Source organism: Lissotriton helveticus, chromosome 5_1 (assembly GCF_964261635.1).
Source record: "Lissotriton helveticus chromosome 5_1, aLisHel1.1, whole genome shotgun sequence".
Classification (NCBI taxonomy): Eukaryota; Metazoa; Chordata; class Amphibia; order Caudata; family Salamandridae; genus Lissotriton; species Lissotriton helveticus.
The window spans coordinates 72,553,703-72,571,812 of NC_136065.1; the positions used below are offsets into that span (position 1 = coordinate 72,553,703).

The window sequence follows — 18,110 nt, forward strand, 5'->3', positions numbered from 1 at the left end:
AGCTAGAAGGTTAGTGATGATTTATCGACTGCACCTCTATTTGGCAAGTGCTAATCTATACTAATATAATAAAGAGAGAGCCCAAACCTTTGAGGCAGGTAATCTCAGGAACCACAGCACCAATCACAACACCCAATACAGCATTGGAAAGGGCAGTTGCAGCAGAAGGACATAGGCTATGCAGACGCCCACCATATACATTTCAAAGGTAAAAGAACCGTGCCAGCAAAGTAGTCCCTTGTGGGTGTGTCTGCGTTGTGCTGTGGGCGTGACAAACGCTGGGGGCGTGTGGTACGTTCCGCCCTTCATACCATGTCTCATATCGTGTGCTGGGGGCGTGGGCGTGTGCGGGGCGTGGGATTACGGGGAAAAAAGCGAGCGTTGTGCCCAATATTTCATTGTTTTTTCTTCCCAGGTTCTGTACATTCCAGCTCCGGGTGTCCACCCTGCTCCCTTTAAACACCTCTGCACCCCATAATCATAACCCACCCTTACTCCTTAAAATACCCCAACACCCTTAAACACTAACCCATCTTAACCCTATCAATATACCCTGTACTTCGAAACCCAAACCTATCCCTAAACCCTAAAAATACCCCTGTACCCCAAAACCCAAACCTAGCCCTGAACCCTATAAATACCCAAGTACCTCAAAACCCAAACCCACCCCTGAACCCTAAAAATACCCCTGTACCCCAAAACCCAAACCTAGCCCTGAATCCTAAAAATACCCAAGTACCCCAAAACCCAAACCTACCCATGAACCCTAAAATACCCCTGTACCCCAAAACCCAAACCTAGCCCTGAACCCTTAAAATACCCCTGTACCCCAAAACCCAAACCTACCCCTGAACCCTAAAAATACCCCTGTACCACAAAACCCAAACCTAGCCCTGAACCATAAAAATAACCCTGTACCCCAAAACCCAAACCTACCCTGAACCCTAAAATACCCCTGTACCCCAAAACCCAAACCTAGCCCTGAACCCTAAAAATACCCCTGTACCCCAAAACCCAAACCTCGCCCTGAACCCTTATAATACCCCTGTACCCCAAAACCCAAACCTACCCCTGAACCCTAAAAATACCCCTATACCCCAAAACCCAAACCTAGCCCTGAACCCTAAAAATACCCCTGTACCCCAAAATCCATACCTATCCCTAAACCCTAAAACTACCCCTGTACCCCATAACTCAAAACTATATCTGAACCCTTAAAATACCCAAACACCCCAAAACATATACCTCAGTACCCCCAAAACATATACCCCTATACCCATACTTACCTTATCCAAACATTAAAAAAAAACATGCTTTTACCATTCATGCATTTACAACGAATTTCGTTGTAAATTTATTTGTGGTAAAAGCATATAAAATGTAATGCCATGCGTTATAATGGCATTGCGGAGTCATGGTACTTTCGTAATGAAAGTATGCGGAGTGATTGTATGCGGAAAGAAAGTTACGGAATAATGGGTGTTTACCCTCCCCCGGGAAGTACATTGGTGGCACGGCAGCCCACATCTCCAGCAACATACTCATATTTTTTCACCACCGATTTGAAAAATGCACAGGTCTCTCTCATTGATGGCCAGCACCGACATACACTTTTAGACACACCTCCCGCCACACGTTCTAGAATAGCAAACTTTAGAGCTGGGGAGCTACGTTCGAATCTCGGCATCAGCTCAACATCCTGTGATTCCAGGCAAATCGCTTTGTCTCCCCGTGCCTACCACAAATGAATGTGTTCTTCTGTAATGTAAATTGTGTTCATGCCAAGTTGTCGAGTTCGCGCTATATAATACTGCAAGGAAAAATAAAGTAGGGAAACTCGAGTTCACACACTACTGAACGCGCACTCTTAAGTGCATCAGGAGTGCACTGTGAATTGAAGCGTTTCACAGGCCTGTCACAGATAGGAAATGCTATCAAAACGAAATCCTACAAAACAATATACTACTGGCTGGCAGCAATTAATACCCGGACAACGTCGGGACTGGCTGCCAGTATCTATGTAAAGAGAGTCTCGAATAAATGTTTATAGTGTGGTGCACATGGTACTAATGCATCATACTACCCAAGATGCACATAACACATTGGTTAAACGCCTCTGTGCTTAACTGAGAAAACCAGGTACCAAAGCACTCATTCAACAGTCTACATATGGTGTTTCCACCCTGTATATAAGGCGATCATAATCAAAAAAAGTCAGGAGCCAAATGTTTCAATGCAGCTTGTATTGAATCAGAAGAACAGCCAACACTGTTTCATCACACAAGTGACTTCTTCAAGGCTAATAGTTCTGTCACGTTGTCCTGATCCTCTAGGGCAATGAGTGTAATTCGAGACGTAAGATCATATAAAAATCACCGTAAGGTTGTATATCCAAGTATCATAAAGGTGTCCAAATGTCCTATAGGCCTTATCCTTAGTTTCGAGAATCAAGTTCCCGAAGGTCAAAACTACCACTGAGAGTGTTATCAATGATGAGTAATGTCTAGAATAGCTTTCCGCTCTCTCAACTGGGCATCTTTTGTAGCCCAAAATGGAAATCCTGAATAGTCTATTGATCAATGAGAACAGTATCCTTGGGAAAGTAGGATTTCATTTTCCTGTCATCAAATTGTATCAACTTAAAAAGCTGAGGAGAGCCATGAAACCAAGGTTTCCGAGACTTCTGGTATCCCATGACTTTTGAAGGGACGCGGTATGGAGAAGGGCTTATCATGGCACTCCTCAGATTTTTAAGTTGATACAAATTGATGATGGGAGGACGAATTTCTACTTTCCCATGGATACTGTTCTTGTTGATCGATAGACTATTTAGGATTCAGTGTCCGGCCGACCACCATCAAAATGAGGCCCTTAGTAATTGCTTTAAATTCTGGAATATTTTGTTATTTGGCTCTCTCTGTCATTGTATCTGAAAATACTGAAATTGTATAAATAACTACAATTTTTAGAAGTTTATAGGTTTGTTATTATGCAATTCTATTTTTTTATACTTACATGTATGTTCACACTGTTTTGCAGTTTTTCTGTTGGGTGAGTTCTAATGTGGAGCAGGTGATTTCTGTTTGAAGGGGAAAAAAGTACCAGTTTCATTTTAAGTGTTTATTTGTTGGTAGTTTGTCAAGGTTTAGGCCGTTAGCTTTATTTTTACTTGTCATTGGGGTGAGTTTATATTTTGTAATACATTATGGTCCTCATTTATGGATAGTTGGCGTAGGGCAGCGCTGCACATCTTCTTGTTGTGCTACCCTACGCCAATGTGAAAGGGCAGAAATGCACCGTATTTTTTAAGTAAGGTGCATTACCACTGGTGTACAATTTGCTGCCTAGCACCAATAAAATGAACAACATAAAACAACTGCATTACACATGCAACATTAGAACATGCTTTGTACAACTACATTTACTAATTAATGAACTGGTATGCATGACATAACAAATGTATAGATAAATTTGTTAGGAAATTAGGTATGTGACACTTTTAACAAATCAAAGTAAATAAAATAGACAAATCGGATCCTTCGTCTGCAACAAAGCAGTGCATCATGATAACTGACCCCTTAAAAACACAGGGCGGACATCATGTTCTAATATTGCATGCACTATGCAGTTGTTTTATTTTGTTTACTTCCGCATGACATTGGCTGTTTAACATAATAATGGTATTGTCGCTATGTTTGAGAACTTAACTATGCTCATGAGCCAGTTTATTTATTTTATTTATTTATTTATAGTGTTTTATATAGCGCGGACATGACCCGTGGGTATCAGAGCGCTTAACATATGGAAAACAGATTGACATAGTGATAACATTTATAACAGCAAGACATATATAGGGGTAGGGCAGTATGCTTAGAAAAGGGATTACCTAAAGACATAGAAGAATTAAACAGTTGACATTATAATAGCAATTATAGCAGCAAAAACAAATCAGGTGTGGGAGGTAGTGTGCTGTCTACGGTGATTAAGGTAAGATATATTCCTAAGGCCTAAGTAGTTAGTATTAGGGTGTGCCTATGTTTAGGTAGTGTCATAGTCATGCAGTCAAGTTCTATGAGGTAGTATAGTATATTATTAACAAGTCAATATCGGCGTAATAAGCCATAAGAGTAGTATGGGTATCGTTGGATGCATCAAACATAAATATTAACAGGTTCAGGTATGGGTGATATCTTCCGGTGAGCGGTATGGAATAGATATCACCTAATAATGAGGTAGCAATAGATTGTAAAGCCGATGCTTGAGTGGCATCAGTCGTTTGTCTAATTGGTCTTCCAAGAGTTCGTGGTGACAACAGTCCTTTTTGGCAGAAATGTTCGTATCGCAAGTCTGTGGTCACCTCTATATAGGGTATTTACTCATCATGTGGCTTTTCAGGCCAGTGTATAATATTTAATTATTCTAATATGGCACCTGTGTTATTTCCCTCATAATACCTATAATGTATTCCTTTCTTTATGTAAGTTGAATGCACTGTTATGTAAATCACAAATTGAGCTGCTACGCATACTTTCTGTCCCATGACCAAGGGGAAGAATTCCCCAAAATCCATTGGGCACCCTGGCTGAAGCAAAATAAATCACCTGAAACATTCACACAGGCTTGTGCTTTGGTGTTCTGCAAAGCTGGAACTGATTTCTCTCAAAAAGCTGATTTGATTTGCCAATAACTTTGGTATTGTTTGATGAATCTTTATGAAAATTTCAAAACTAAACTGACGCTCACTTCAGCCCCTGTCTTCTAAATTTCGGGGTGATTCGTCAAGTGGTGGCCGAGAAAAAGGGGAGTCCTAAAACGCTTTTTCTCCATGTTAAATTCCATAGGAAACTTTAGACACAGCTACAGCCCGAACTGCTGAACGGAATTACTCCAAATTTGGCAAATAGTTGGCTTTTGGTCCAGAGAGAACACTTTTTGTTAAATGATGTAAACTTATTCAGTAGTTCTTTAGAAATTTTAAGATTTCACAGATATACAACAACTGAGGCCGCGGTGGATCCGCGATCCCTCCCAATCTCATGCCTGAGATCTGATTGGCTGTCAACACTTCAAACCAGGAAGTGTTGGCAGCCATCTTGTGACTTGAGGAAAAAAGATTTAAAAAAAGAAAAGGGGGCAGAGTAGAAACACTCTGACGGCCTAGGCCTGCCAAAAAAAAGCATTTTTTTTTCATTTTTGGAGGGATTTGCGGTGAATCCTAGAATCCAAATTACATTTTTTTTTTTTTGTCCTCATCAAGCAAAAAAGATTTAGATTATGGAGGAGTCAGAGGCCCCATTTCCTAGATTCGGCCCTTTTCGCTCAAGAGGTTCTGATTACCTTGTCCTTTGGGGCCCCCTTTTGTCCATATCTAGGCACATAATTGTCTGAGGGGGAAGAGCTAGTCATTATGACTACTCAGTTCAAGACTCAACTTGAATTCAATTATGCCTTTGCCTTAATCATTGGACACCCTATCCATTTCCAAGTTGTACTTTTCCCAAATATTCTAGAACCTGTTCTTTTTACTCTGCCTCCCCTGTTTATCGAGTTTGTATACCCTTAAGATTGAGTTTAACCATTCAGAGTGACTTGGTGATGTTTGTTTTATCCAGTTTATACATAGTTCTCTTCCGGCTAGAAGGATTAATAAGAAGAGGATAATTTATTGGCCCTTGGTCAGTGTGGTATTTTGCGAGTTATTACTAGCCCCAAAGATAATTAGATCAATGCTTACCTCGATGTGTTGTTCTAATACCTCAGAAAGAGTCTTACCGATCTGGTCCCAATATTCCTCCAGCATCGCGCACTCTCGGAACATGTGTAGGTCATCCGCTCTCTCTATTCCGCATTTGGGACATTTCTTTACTGTACTGTTTTTAAATTATGATAGCTTTTTTGGGGTCCAATACGCTCTATGTATTAAACAGGGGATTCTTCTTCAATGGAGCAGATTTTATCACCCTGCCGGCAATATTATTCGAGGTTTCCCAAAGGTTCGCAATGTCGAGGTCTGGCAATGATTTTCCCCAGATGTCTTGAGGGGCTTTGTATTCTTCCTCTCCTGATCTTATCAAAGCCCAATACCAATAGGATATCTCCTTTTTGAATGGCTCTGTGTTCAAAAGCTTTTGTTCGATAAGTTAATCCCTTTGTAGATCTTCTTTTACTCCTTTAAGCCAGCTGTTTAATTGATGATATTTAAATCTGGATAGCGTCCCCTGGGTTTCTCTATCTAGGATCTCCCATTGTGTGATCTTGTTTTCTTTTATCAGCTGACCCCAGTAGTTTATATTAGCTTCTTTTATGGGGTTTATTAAGCTATCTTTTAGGCATTCCGGTGTGCCTGGGGATTCCCATATTGGGGAGGATTTACTATAATACGGTATTGCCAGGGTAGTTCTTATCTCATACCAGATTCTTGCTGCTGATCTTATCATCTTTAGTTTAATTTTTTTGAAAATTTTATGGTGTCCAAATTTGTATAGATAATGATCCTTTCCAGGTCCGATTAGAGCTTTCCAAAGCATAGGCCACTTTTCACTTATGCCTAGCAAAATCCTTATATTTTTGAACTGGAAAGCTTTATAATATTCCAGTATATCTGGGCTGGCTATGCCGCCTTGTAGCTTACTTCTTCTTGTTTTTTTCCAACTAATTCTTATTCCTTTTGAACCCCATATAAAGCCAGATATTTTCCCTTGCAGCTTTTTGATTTCTACTTTGTTAAATTCTAGTGGGAGTGAATTAAACAGATAAGTGCACTTCGGCAATACTGTCATTTTTAGGTCGAGGACCGTCGCACACTCTTCACAATGCTGGGCCTTAACAGGGTTTGTGTATTTAAAGTTTCCTCAAAATTCAACAAAAAGCAGGAAGTTAAAAGCAAATAATGTTTCGTGGATGTAAAGTTAGAACCATAGCAGCACGTGAGTGTGCAGCCATGTAGGTGCGATGCGACAGGCAGGGGGATTCATACCTAGCTCCATCCCTCAGCATAGACTCATCTTTCTTTCATTTCATTTTAGTTGTAAGCAAAGCAACAGGCGAACACATTTATTGTCTGTCCTCCGGTCTGTTTTCTACTGCTGTCCCTTGGTGTCACGGGAGTAGTTGAAATGTCGTCTCATGCTTTGACCCGCCAGTCCATTAACACCTGAGGACATGAGGCCCTCGGCGGGTTACCCCATGACGCACTTAGGCCCTCCCGATCACTCAATGAGCTCCTTATCGAACAGTGACTGAAATCCGAGGCGAGCTGCCCCTGCGGAGGAGAGCGGTCCTTACCGTTCACCATCACTTACTGTGGGTCAGACATGACGGGGGTGAATTGCAGGCACCTGACCTGTGGAGTCAGTGACCAATGAAGCCATCTAGTGCTGGGATGTGAGCAGTGGTGGCTCCTGGCACTACGCTGTGAGCAGTGCAGGCACCATGCCCGAGAGTTCAGCCATGTTAGCACTAGGATTCGAAGTCCCGTCATGTCGCGCCTCCGGTGAAACTAAAGTTTCGGCCTCTGTCAAAATGGCCTCTGATCCTCCCCCGGCCTCAGCTGTTATTTACACTGAGAGCCTCGGACGCGAGGCGGGAAGGAACGTGGGTAAAACATCCCCCCCCCCCGCCCTTCCATATTGACTCCGTGCAATCCAATCACTGTATTATTATTATTTTTTCATTTCAAAAGAATTTTATTATTATAAAGAAGCAAATGAAGATACAGATTATAAGTAAAAGTGATACAATTGATAAAAGATAGCAATCAGAAGTTGACATTAAAAAATGAGTTGTAGCAAATACATCCCAAGAGAGAAGCAGTCTGCCAAAAACAGAAAAATGAATTAATTAATAGAAATTCAATATCTTAGGCAGAGTCCACAATCAAGAGTATCACTATCAGCTGGTATCATCAGGGGAAGAGAGGAAAGGAAAGAAGAAAGAAGAAAGAATGAAAAAGAAGATGGAAAGAGTGGAAAAAAGAGATAGCAGACAGAGAAGGAGGAGAAGAAAGAAAGAAAATCCAATCACTGTATTAATGTACTTGGACAAAATCCGATTTCTAAGTGCTTACAAGCTCGAGGCTGTTTTATGACAGTAAACCGAGCTTGCTGGTGAACAGCCCCCGGGGACGGGGCAGGTTCACCCCGGCTTCCTGCCACGGCAGAGGTCGATTAATTTTTAATCCTTAAAATTCTCTTACGTTCTCCTACAAGACCAAATCACTATTTTTTTTAACAAAATGGCGAGGGATCGTGTTACAAGGTCTGCGGGCCTGTGAACGCGCTTTCTTTTATTAATTACGTTCAACCAATGGTTGTCACTGTTGCTTCCGGAGGGGGGTGGGGGCTGCGCGGCAGTGTGCGCCATTTGTGGGACTAGGCATGGGCCTTTTAAAGGATGGGTAAAGAAGGGCCCCATCTCCCAGGGGACCCTGTGAAAGTAAACCCTTTAATTTCTTCCTGTTTTCCTAACTCAACCTTTAACACATAATTCAATATTGTTTAGTATCTTTGGGCTTGAATAAGTACAAAGGTGTGTCATAAAATGGAAAAAGTTGCTTTGAACGGGGGTCCCACGCTGTTACAGTTTTTATATAGCGTCCGCTGCCAATTACTGGGCTTCTTGGCACGTTTGGAGTCAGTGCCTTGTGGGGAGGAGGGTGGGGCAGATCCTCTACCTTAGAAGAACCAGCTGAGCCTACTGCAGTGTTTAGGGTGTCAGCCCCCCTGGAGGGCGCGCAGAGGACAGAATGGCCCCTCAGGGGATGCCTTCGTGCTGTGCAGGGCAGCAGAACAGGGCCAGCACAGTCAGTGCGACTACTTACCTCGTGTTACATGTAATTTATATCCGGTGGGGTGTTTCCGCGAGTGATCAGAAACCAAAGGCATGTAAAGGGCCTTGAATAAACGGGCAGCTAATGTGCAGATAATTGCCCCGGTGGCCGCTGCCCGGCCCCGTCGCCAGGGCTGGGAGGGAGTCTGCTCGCCTGCATTGTGATGACCAGCGCTGCTTCATGCAGACACAATATATTAAAACTAACTACGGGCGAGCGAAGTTTGTGCCCTGGGGAGAAGGCGAGATAATGCATTGAAATTGTTCAGAGGCAGTTAGACGCCTAATGGACTGGCATGTGAGGCAGGCAGGGCCTTGGGTCGGCTCCATAAATCCCCTGGAATCCCAAGCACAGAGTGAAAGCGCTTGGCAGCCATGAGCAGTGCTCAAGGCCCGTGATGTAACGTCACTCCTCCAGAGCTCTGCACGGACCTTGGCGGGAGAGTGATGCCTCGCTGCTCCTCTGCACAGGGCGGGCGCAGCCGAATCACGACCCGTAGCCCTGCGGGGCTCAGCTTCCCTGCTTGAGGCACTGTACATAATGGGTGCCCCAACTACACTGATGGCACTGCATCTGGGAAAGGTCAAATGTTGAGCACATGCAAGTATATGGTTAGGTGGGCTCCAAGCTAAGGAGCGCCATATTTGAGTAAATAACGCATACAAATGGAATCAAGATATTTGTAGCGTCAATTGCATGGATTGCCTCCGTCAGCTAGTCTCCGACCATCCGTTCTCACAGATGTGTCTACAGAAAACTCATTAACTCACTGAGCTATCGCTAAGTCAAAGGATGTGACGTCGCATGGGCATCTTTTGAAAGCGTTATGATACTAAGTGCTTGCAGCCCACTCCAGCCGGCCTGCGATGTAACTCATCTGGCCCCCGAGCTTGTCAAAAGAAGCATTTTTTGTCCGCTTTCTGCTAGCTTTAATAGATGGTCGTCCACACCTGTTTCCATTCTCTGTTTATGAACATGCTGCCCTTTAAATTCAGATGCAGTAAAAACTGCCCAATGACCCATATTTGGGGTCCAACCATGTGTGATGTCATTTCCTGTGAGATAATCGCGAGTTCAAGGGCTTTTCTGATGTTGCATCCGCTGTCTTGAATGATTTCGTGTAATAATGCCACAGATGACCACTGGTCATAATTCTTCCAGGTCAAAACAGGCTTACAGTTCCCTAAAAGGCAAACTCCGAGATTTTACTGCTCTCTGCAAACACATCTGCAGAAGAACACATGAACTGAAAAACATCTGCCCAAGGATACAGCAAGCCAAAATCTCGACCTTATACAGATATCACCTTAGGACAATTTAAGTTTAAATGTAAGTTTTAAATACATAAATTCAGTAAAACATGCTTCCTGCCTACTGAGGGCTGGGCAGCTACTAACATACCTGAAGCAGATACTTCATAGCAGGATTGGGAGTGAGTGTGCCGTTATATGAGGGGATGCTTTTCTAACATTAAGATTTTGACGGTGTATGTTTTTGAAGGGATGTTTGTTGGAGCCTACGTCTTTTTTTTTTCAGGTTACTTTTTCAGATGCTGAAGATTTTAAATGTACGTATATCTTGTTTGTTTTCAGACGAGTGTAAACAAACCTATTGCTAACTATATACATAGAGTGCAAGTTGGGCCCCCCCTTTCAAATATTGGCTCTCTTCAATCAGCCTCTTTCAGCCAGTGCCTTGGGACATTGTCAATAATGTATCTACCCAGCCCACTGGACTATTCGTCTCCCACTTAATGCTGTTGACTGGGTTTATCTTTCCTCTGCCACTCGAGTGCATGCATTGTGGGGGGGAGTCGACAGAGGATAGGTAAAATTAAATAAAAAATAAATAAGACCACTTACCTTGCGTTTGCCGCATCCCTTAGACAACGTTGAGGCGAGGTGAAGGTAAGTGGTTTTATTTTTTTAAATTTAGTTTTACCTATCCTATCGTTTGTCGACTTCCCACCCCGGCCCGCCCCACCGATCTTACCTGTGTCAGCAGAGCCTGGACTACTTTACAACAATAGCCCCATCTGTCCACTCCTGTTAGCCCCCCTGCCCTCTCGTTGCTTGTTGTGCCTCTGTGCCCTGCTTGTGATCCCGTTTTTGTGCCTCTGTGCCCTGCTTGTGATCCTGTTTTTGTGCCTCTGTGCCCTGCTTGTGATCACTATATAATACTCACTCTCACTTTTTACTACTCGCTCTCTAATACTCTGTTTACTGATAACTCTCTCCTACTCACTATCAACTACTCACTCTACTACTCTACTACTTACTCTGTGTGTGGGTGCTAATGCAATAGGTCTCGCACATGCCAGCGATTAAGCTATTGGCAATGTAAATGACAATGCCAGTTATTTATGAATAATTTTTTTTTTAAAAAAGTCATGACAATGCCAATAGCTCTACCTTTAATAATGCCGAGACCATTGCACTGTAAATGCTTGTTATTAGATTCGACTTACCTAAGAAAGAGAGATGTAAGCCAGACCAAGCCTTTAGGAGTGTCCTTATTTCCTTATGCACTCTCATGAAGTTTAGACTAGCTATTCCTTCAATATTTTTGATGTACTCAATTCCCAGGTACTTTATTTTGTTCTTCACTAAAGGGTTTCCAGACACATCATTCCACTCCATTATTTCTGATTTTAGCTGATTTACCTGGTAGCCTGAGACTGCCCCAATTTTACTTATGATTCTTTCTATGTTTGGGAGTGAAGTGGTTAGGTTTCCCGTGAATATCATTAAGTCATCAGCAAACAATGCGATTTTCTTCTCCCATCCTTGATAAGTGAAAGGTATAATCTCTTCATCCCTTCTTAAAAGACATGCCAAGGGTTCTATGTAAACATTAAACAATAATGGGGACAGGGGACATTCCTGTCTAGTTCCTCTTTTTATTTGCACATTTACTGTAAGTGCCTCATTAACCAGTATTCTAGCTGTTGGGTTTTTATATATACTCTTTACAGCGTTCTCAAAGTTATTCCCCAGATCGAACTTAGCCAGAGTGGCACTCAAGAATGACCAACTGACCCTGTCAAAAGCTTTGGCAGCGTCAAAAGTTATGATTGGAAAAGGTGTGTGGTATTGAGTCGCGATGTCAATAGTGGCGATGAATTAGTGAGACAGTTCGGTGATCTGTCTGCCCTTGATAAAACCCTTTTGGTTAGAATGGATTAGGGACCCTGCCACTGCCCCTAATCGTTTTGCCAAAATCTGTGTATAGATTTTATAGTCACAGTTTAGGAGCGATATGGGTCTATATGACTCGCACTCAGTAGGCTTTAGTAGGATGCTAACTATAGCTTCATTCCAGGATCTGGCGAGATCTCCATTGTTCAAAAATATTTCGTTGAGAAGGTTGGTGAGTGGAGTCAAAATATTTTCTTGGAGTGCCTGGTATATTTCATTTGGTATGGAATCTGGGCCTGCCGCCTTCCCCCCCTTTTTTTTTTATAAATTCTTTATATTAACAGTGGCAAAACAGGTGGCAATCATCACATTCAAGGCATTAATTCGGCTACATTTAAGCGCAGGGAGTCTCAGGACATAATCAGTTATCACAGTATGAAGGCATACAGGTGTACATCAAACAGAGTTCACAGTGCAAGTGGTTCGTCATTTAGAGCGGTTCGTTCCAAGTGGTCCATATCTGTGTCCACTTCCGAGGGCATCCCCGTGCCTCATACACCGTCTTCTCCTGGAGCATGCACCAGTCCATATCGGACTTCCATTGACCAATCTTAGGAGGTTGAACCGCTCCCCACAACCTTGCAATGTTCCTTTTAGCAACCATAAACCCTAGAGTGGCCCACAATTTCCCGCTAAGTGATAGGTCTGTAGGTTCCCAGATGTTTAGGAGGCATTTTTTGGCTTCAAGCCTGATCTACACCTCCCACACTTCCTGCATGCAGAGGGTCACTCGGGTCCAGTAGTGTTTCAACCGCGGGCAGTCCCATAGTATGTGGAAGAAGGTACCCACCTCCCCACAACCCCGTCTACAAAGTCCGTCTGCACTTCGGCCCATTCGCTGCAGTCTAGTCCCTGAAAGGTAGACACGATGTAGGATTTTTAGTTGAATGAGCCGAAGTCTGGCCGAGATAGCCACCTCCTTAGGGGAGGCTAGTGCAATTCTCCATTCCTCCTCATCTATTTCTAGTCCATCGGCTTCCCATTTGCCCTTGAGGGGGAGCAGTAAGTCAGGGGACTGGTTAATGATTTTTTTGTACTTGAGTGATATAGCGTGTTCGGGAGGTGGCCATCAAGGAGCCTGTCCTCCAGCGGTGAGGATGTAGGGGGCTGTGTTCCCGCAGGAATTTTGGCTTGTAGGGAGTGTCTGACCTGTGTGTCTCTAAAGTATTCCGAGTGAGCTAGTTCATATGTGTGCTGGAGTGATGCAAATGGTATCTTCCCCTTCGGGCCCCACAGATCCCGAACGTGAGATATGCCTATGAGGTCCCAGTTACGGAACCCCTTGGTGCGGCCAAGCCTGCCGAGTCTCCCCGAGACCCACAGGGGGGTGGCCATCGTGAGGGTATCAGCCCAGCCTAATGCGTGCTGTACAACATGCCAGAGCTGCACCAAATGGTGCGTGGGCCCCGTGAGCGGGTATCGTCCCGGTTTGGAGTAGAGTGCCGCTTCAACGTTCCCGCCCTGCAGCAGCCAACGGTCCATTCCGAACGCCGGATCGTTCCCATCACTGTAGGTGCATTGGTTGATGGCAGAAAGATGCGCGGCCCAGTAATATTTGCGGATGTCAGGAAGTGCTATACCACCATCGAACCATCCCAGGGTCAGTTTCTGTATGGAGATGCGGGGCATTCCGTACCACAGCAGTTCCCTCTGTGTGGCCTCAATAGAGGTGAAGTATGCCTTCGGGACCAGGTCTGGGTGGTTTTGTAGGGCGTACAGGAACCTAGGCAGTGCCATCATTTTAAAGAGTGCTGCCCGTCCGAGGAGGGACAGCGGGAGTTTCCGCCAGGAGGCAGCGTCTCTCTTGAATCTCTGGAGAGGCGGAAGGAGGTTCTTCTCGTATCTCATCTCCGGTTCTTTGGATATGAACACCCACAAATAGCGGAACCCCTCGGTGGCCACCGTGATAGGGCAGTTCCGTGGGAGCACGGGAGCCTCCCCTGCAGTACGTAGAGAACGGACTTGCCCCAGTTGATGCTGTACCCAGAGTTTTTCCCGAAGTTGTTGATGATATTCATTACCACTATTAGGGAATTACGGTGTTTGGTGAGGTACAGCAGGACATCATCCGCATAGAGCGAAATCCTGTCCTCCCAGCCATCAGCCCAGCGTATCCCCTTCATGGATAGATCTTGCCTGATCCATGCGGCCAAGGGCTCCGAGCGAGAGGGGGCAGCCCTGTCTCGTTCCCCGTCCAAGTTCAAATATTGTGGAGATTTTGTTGTTGACGGAGACTTGGGCTAAGGGTGCTGCGTACAAGAGGCGCACCCACCCTATAAAGCTTGGGCCAAATCCCAGTTTGCGGAGGACCGCCATCATGTAGGACCACTCAAGCGTATCGAACGCCATTGTAGCGTCAAGGGAGAGCAACACCGCATCTTCCTGGAGAGTATGGCAGCGACCCAAAACTCCATGCAACCGTCGGAGGTTAAGCGATGTGTTCCGGTGTGGCATAAAGCCAGACTGGTCCGGGAGGACAAAGGTGGGAAGGACAGGTCTCAGTCTGTTGGCGAGGACTTTGGCCAATATTTTGGGCTCTGCATTCAGAAGGGATATGGGCCTGTAGGAGGCACAGGAGTCTCTGGGTTTCCCTTCTTTGTGGATGGCCACTATCGTGGCTATGCGCTGATCCCGCGGCAAAATACCTTGTTCCTTGCACTTCTCGAACATCCTTTTAAGGTATGGGCCGAGGCCAGAGGGGTTTAGTTTATATAGTTCTATTGGTAAGCCATTGAGCCCTAAAGCCTTCCCAGCCCGGAGGTCTCCGATTGCTCGGGTCAGTTCCTCAACGGTAATCGGCGCCTCCAAGTCCTCTCTCTCCAAGTCTGAGTCTTGATTCGTATATCGGTCAATAAGGAGACCGAGTCATCCTCTGGCCTATCATAGCCTTTACTGTATACCTTTTGGTAATGTGACGCGTATTCCCTAACTATATCACGGGGTTCGGTGAGTGCGTCCCCAGACTCCGTTCGGAGTTCAGCGACTATTCTGTAGGCCTGTTGTTTTTTGTCCAGCCAGGCTATGAGCTTGCCCGCTTTGTCCCCTTGGTTGTACAGTCTACCCTCTTTGTCCCTGGCTATGGTCCTGGCAGCGCCTGTGACTAGGGCTCTATATTCCGCTGCCTTAAGTTCCATAAGGTGGACCGCCGCAGGCTCACCCTCAGCGTTAGCCTCTGCTTCTCGCTGTAGAAGGTCTCTCTCCATGCTTACTATTTGCTCTGCACGCTCCTTACGGCGACCTGAGATTGCCGATAGGGCATCTCCTCTAAGCACGGTTTTAAAGGCCTCCCAGAGCACCGTGGACGAGGCCACCGTACCATCGTTTTCTGCAAAGTAACGGTCAATAGACAGGAGGAGACTACGTCTGATGGGTTCGCAGCGCAAGTACCACGCGTTAATCGGCGCCGTGCAGCCCTCTTGTTTGTCGCCCATTGTGAGGTGAGCCAACAGCGGCGAGTGGTCTGAGATTTCTCTCGCCAGGTGTGTAACTTCCGGGAGTGTTGTGTCGTGATATTTTGGCGCTAGTATGTAATCGAGGCGTGAGACCGACCGGTGTGGACCCGAGAAGAAGGTGTACTGTGTGTCTCGTGGGTGGCGGGTTCGCCACAAGTCTAGAAGGCCGAATGCATCTAAGAAGTCAGTGAGCCATCTGTGACCTTGTGGGAAGTCTCTAGGTGGAAATCTGTCTAGGGTCCCTCACACTACAGTGTTAAAGTCGCCCCCTATCGGGAGGCGCCCCTCGGGAAGTGAAAGGATCAACTTACCCATGTCATGGCATGATTGTGTTTGAAGACCAGGTGGCGTGTAGACCATAACTAGGTTAACCTTGTAACCTTCCCAGGAACCTGACACCGCAGCAAAGCGCCCCAGGGGGTCTGAGTGTTCAATTACTAAGGGGAAGTTGCGCCGAAGCAATATGCCTACCCCTCGTGATCCTGAGGTGAAGCCAGAGTGTGCCGCCATAAAGTAACCCCAGCGGTTCAGTGCTTGGCATGTATTGCCTAATAAGTGCGTCTCCTGCAGGAGTACTACGTCAGGGAGGTGTCTTTTAATAGCTTGCAGAACTGGTGCATTTGAGCTTTTCCCCCAGCCCGTTGACGTTCCAACTCGGTACTTTTAGACTCTTATCCCACTTCATCAAAACGTGTGCCGACTAACGGATTCTCCCTCCAAACCTCCTGCAAATGTACAAAACAGTCCTTCTGGCCTGAGGCCCTGCCCAGAGTAGCGCTACTTTTAGCATAACAATAGCATGAGTGATGTGACATTGCCAAAATAACGGAACTGACCTCAACCACCTCCCATCCCTTCCTACCCACTTCCCCAACATCTTGTGCCCCATCCCCCCGCCCTGCTGCCCTGCTCCGCGGGTTTAAAACGACCCACATCCCCAATTAGCAGAGTGCCTTTCGCCCCAGTTACACACCCCTGCAAGGGAAGAAACTAAAACACTAAACAACCTGTCTTCGCTCTAGATGGACCTTTCACTTGAAGCGTGTGTCGGCCCGGCCCCTCCCGCCGCCCGCTACCCTCCCCCCAACTTCAATATGAGAATTGTCAGCAAGTCCTGCAACTTGGAGTGCCCAGTGTCTTTACGCAGTTATGATGCCAAATGGGTCACTAACCCCCCTTAGGTCGGCATCTCAGGACCAGGGGCAACAGATCAATATACAAAGTGACACTTATCGGTATCGTAGGTCTCTCGATTTCCGGCTCAAGACGTCTCGCTGCTGTCTCTCTCAGCTCGGACTTGCGGAGCGGAATCTCCAGGAGCGTTGACTTTGACCATCTTCTTCAGATCTCCCGGCCCCCGAGCCCGGAGATGCAGTCTGGGTGTCTCTCCAGTTCTGACCCTCTGCTCCCTCGCTGACAACGGGCGCCTCCTTATCGATCCAGTCCTGCACCTCCGACGGCGAAGTGAAAAAGAAGGATTTGCCTCCCATGAGGACCTTGAGTTTGGCAGGGAAAAGCATCATGTATGTGATGCCTTTTTCTCGAAGCGCCCTCTTCACCCCCGCGAAGGATCTCCTCTCACGTTGGACCTGGAGGGTGAAGTCGGGGAATGAATGAATGAATGAAATGGGATTTGTCTACGCGCAACTATGCCCAATGGGCGTCAAGGCGCCTAACTCAAAAAAAACTGGCAGAGGGCAACCAGAGACAGGAGCTTACTGATAGGCTTTAATGAAACACCAAGTTTTCAAAGCTTTCCTGAAGAGATCAAGTGAAGGCTGTGATTTGATCTCCAGGGGAAGTGAGTTCCATAATTGGGGTGCCAGAATGGAGAAGGCCTTGCTCCCCCATCTAGCCTTCCTAGCACGTGGGACTACCAGTTGATTTAGTTCTAGAGAGCGCAAACATCTGTTCGGGACATACCTAGTGAGCAAGGATCCCAGAGCATCAGCCGGGCCTGCCATCAGGGCACTGTAGGTCAGGCAGAGAAGTTTAAACGAAACTCTGGAGGGGATAGGGAGCCAATGGAGATTCTTCCTTGCCAAGGTCGCAGAGGACAGCCACGGCAGGGCCAAAACAAATCGCGCCGCCGCATTCTGCACAACCTGCAGGCGCTGCAAGAGGCCCTTGTTGGCCCCGGCATAGAGTGAGTTACAATAGTCGAGCCTTGAGCCAACAAGAGCGATCACAACCTGCTTACGTGCCTGTGGGGAAAGATAGTAAACGATTCTTTTCAGAGTCCTGATGACACCCCAACAGGTGGCCACCGTCCTGTTGACCTGAAGTTCCATGGAGAGCCGGGTGTCAAAGATGACGCCTAGGTTCCTAGCAGATTGTGTGGGAGTGGGGCAGATACCTAGAGATGGAGGCCACCACTCACCTGACCACATGCCCTGGTCATTGCCAAAGACCAGGACCTCAGTTTTGTCACCGTTCAACTTTAGGGAGTTGAAAATCATCCACTCTGCAACAAGTTGCATGCAGAACCTAAAGCTGGAGGCGGTGACATTCACAGAGTGGGTCAGGGACACCATAATCTGCGTGTCGTCAGCATACGACACTACCTCCATCCCCTGAGATCTTACTAGTCTTGCAAGGGGGGCAACGTAGATATTAAACAGGGTCGGACTCAAT

The 18,110-nt window shown here is 45.9% G+C and overlaps 1 protein-coding gene across 3 annotated transcripts in view; it reads right to left on the bottom strand.

The window, feature by feature from the left end:
- Positions 1-18,110, bottom strand: part of LOC144752965 (uncharacterized) — a 188,191-nt gene that overhangs the window by 137,704 nt on the left and 32,377 nt on the right. Inside the window, exon 2 of one of the 3 annotated variants that reach the window (XM_078640772.1) lies at positions 3,016-3,079. The exons of the other annotated variants lie outside the window; for them this stretch is intronic. Within the exon in view, the coding sequence (XP_078496898.1) occupies positions 3,016-3,017 (2 nt within the window). The 5' untranslated portion in view covers positions 3,018-3,079. The remainder of the gene's footprint in view (positions 1-3,015; positions 3,080-18,110) is intronic. 3 annotated transcript variants of the gene reach the window in all.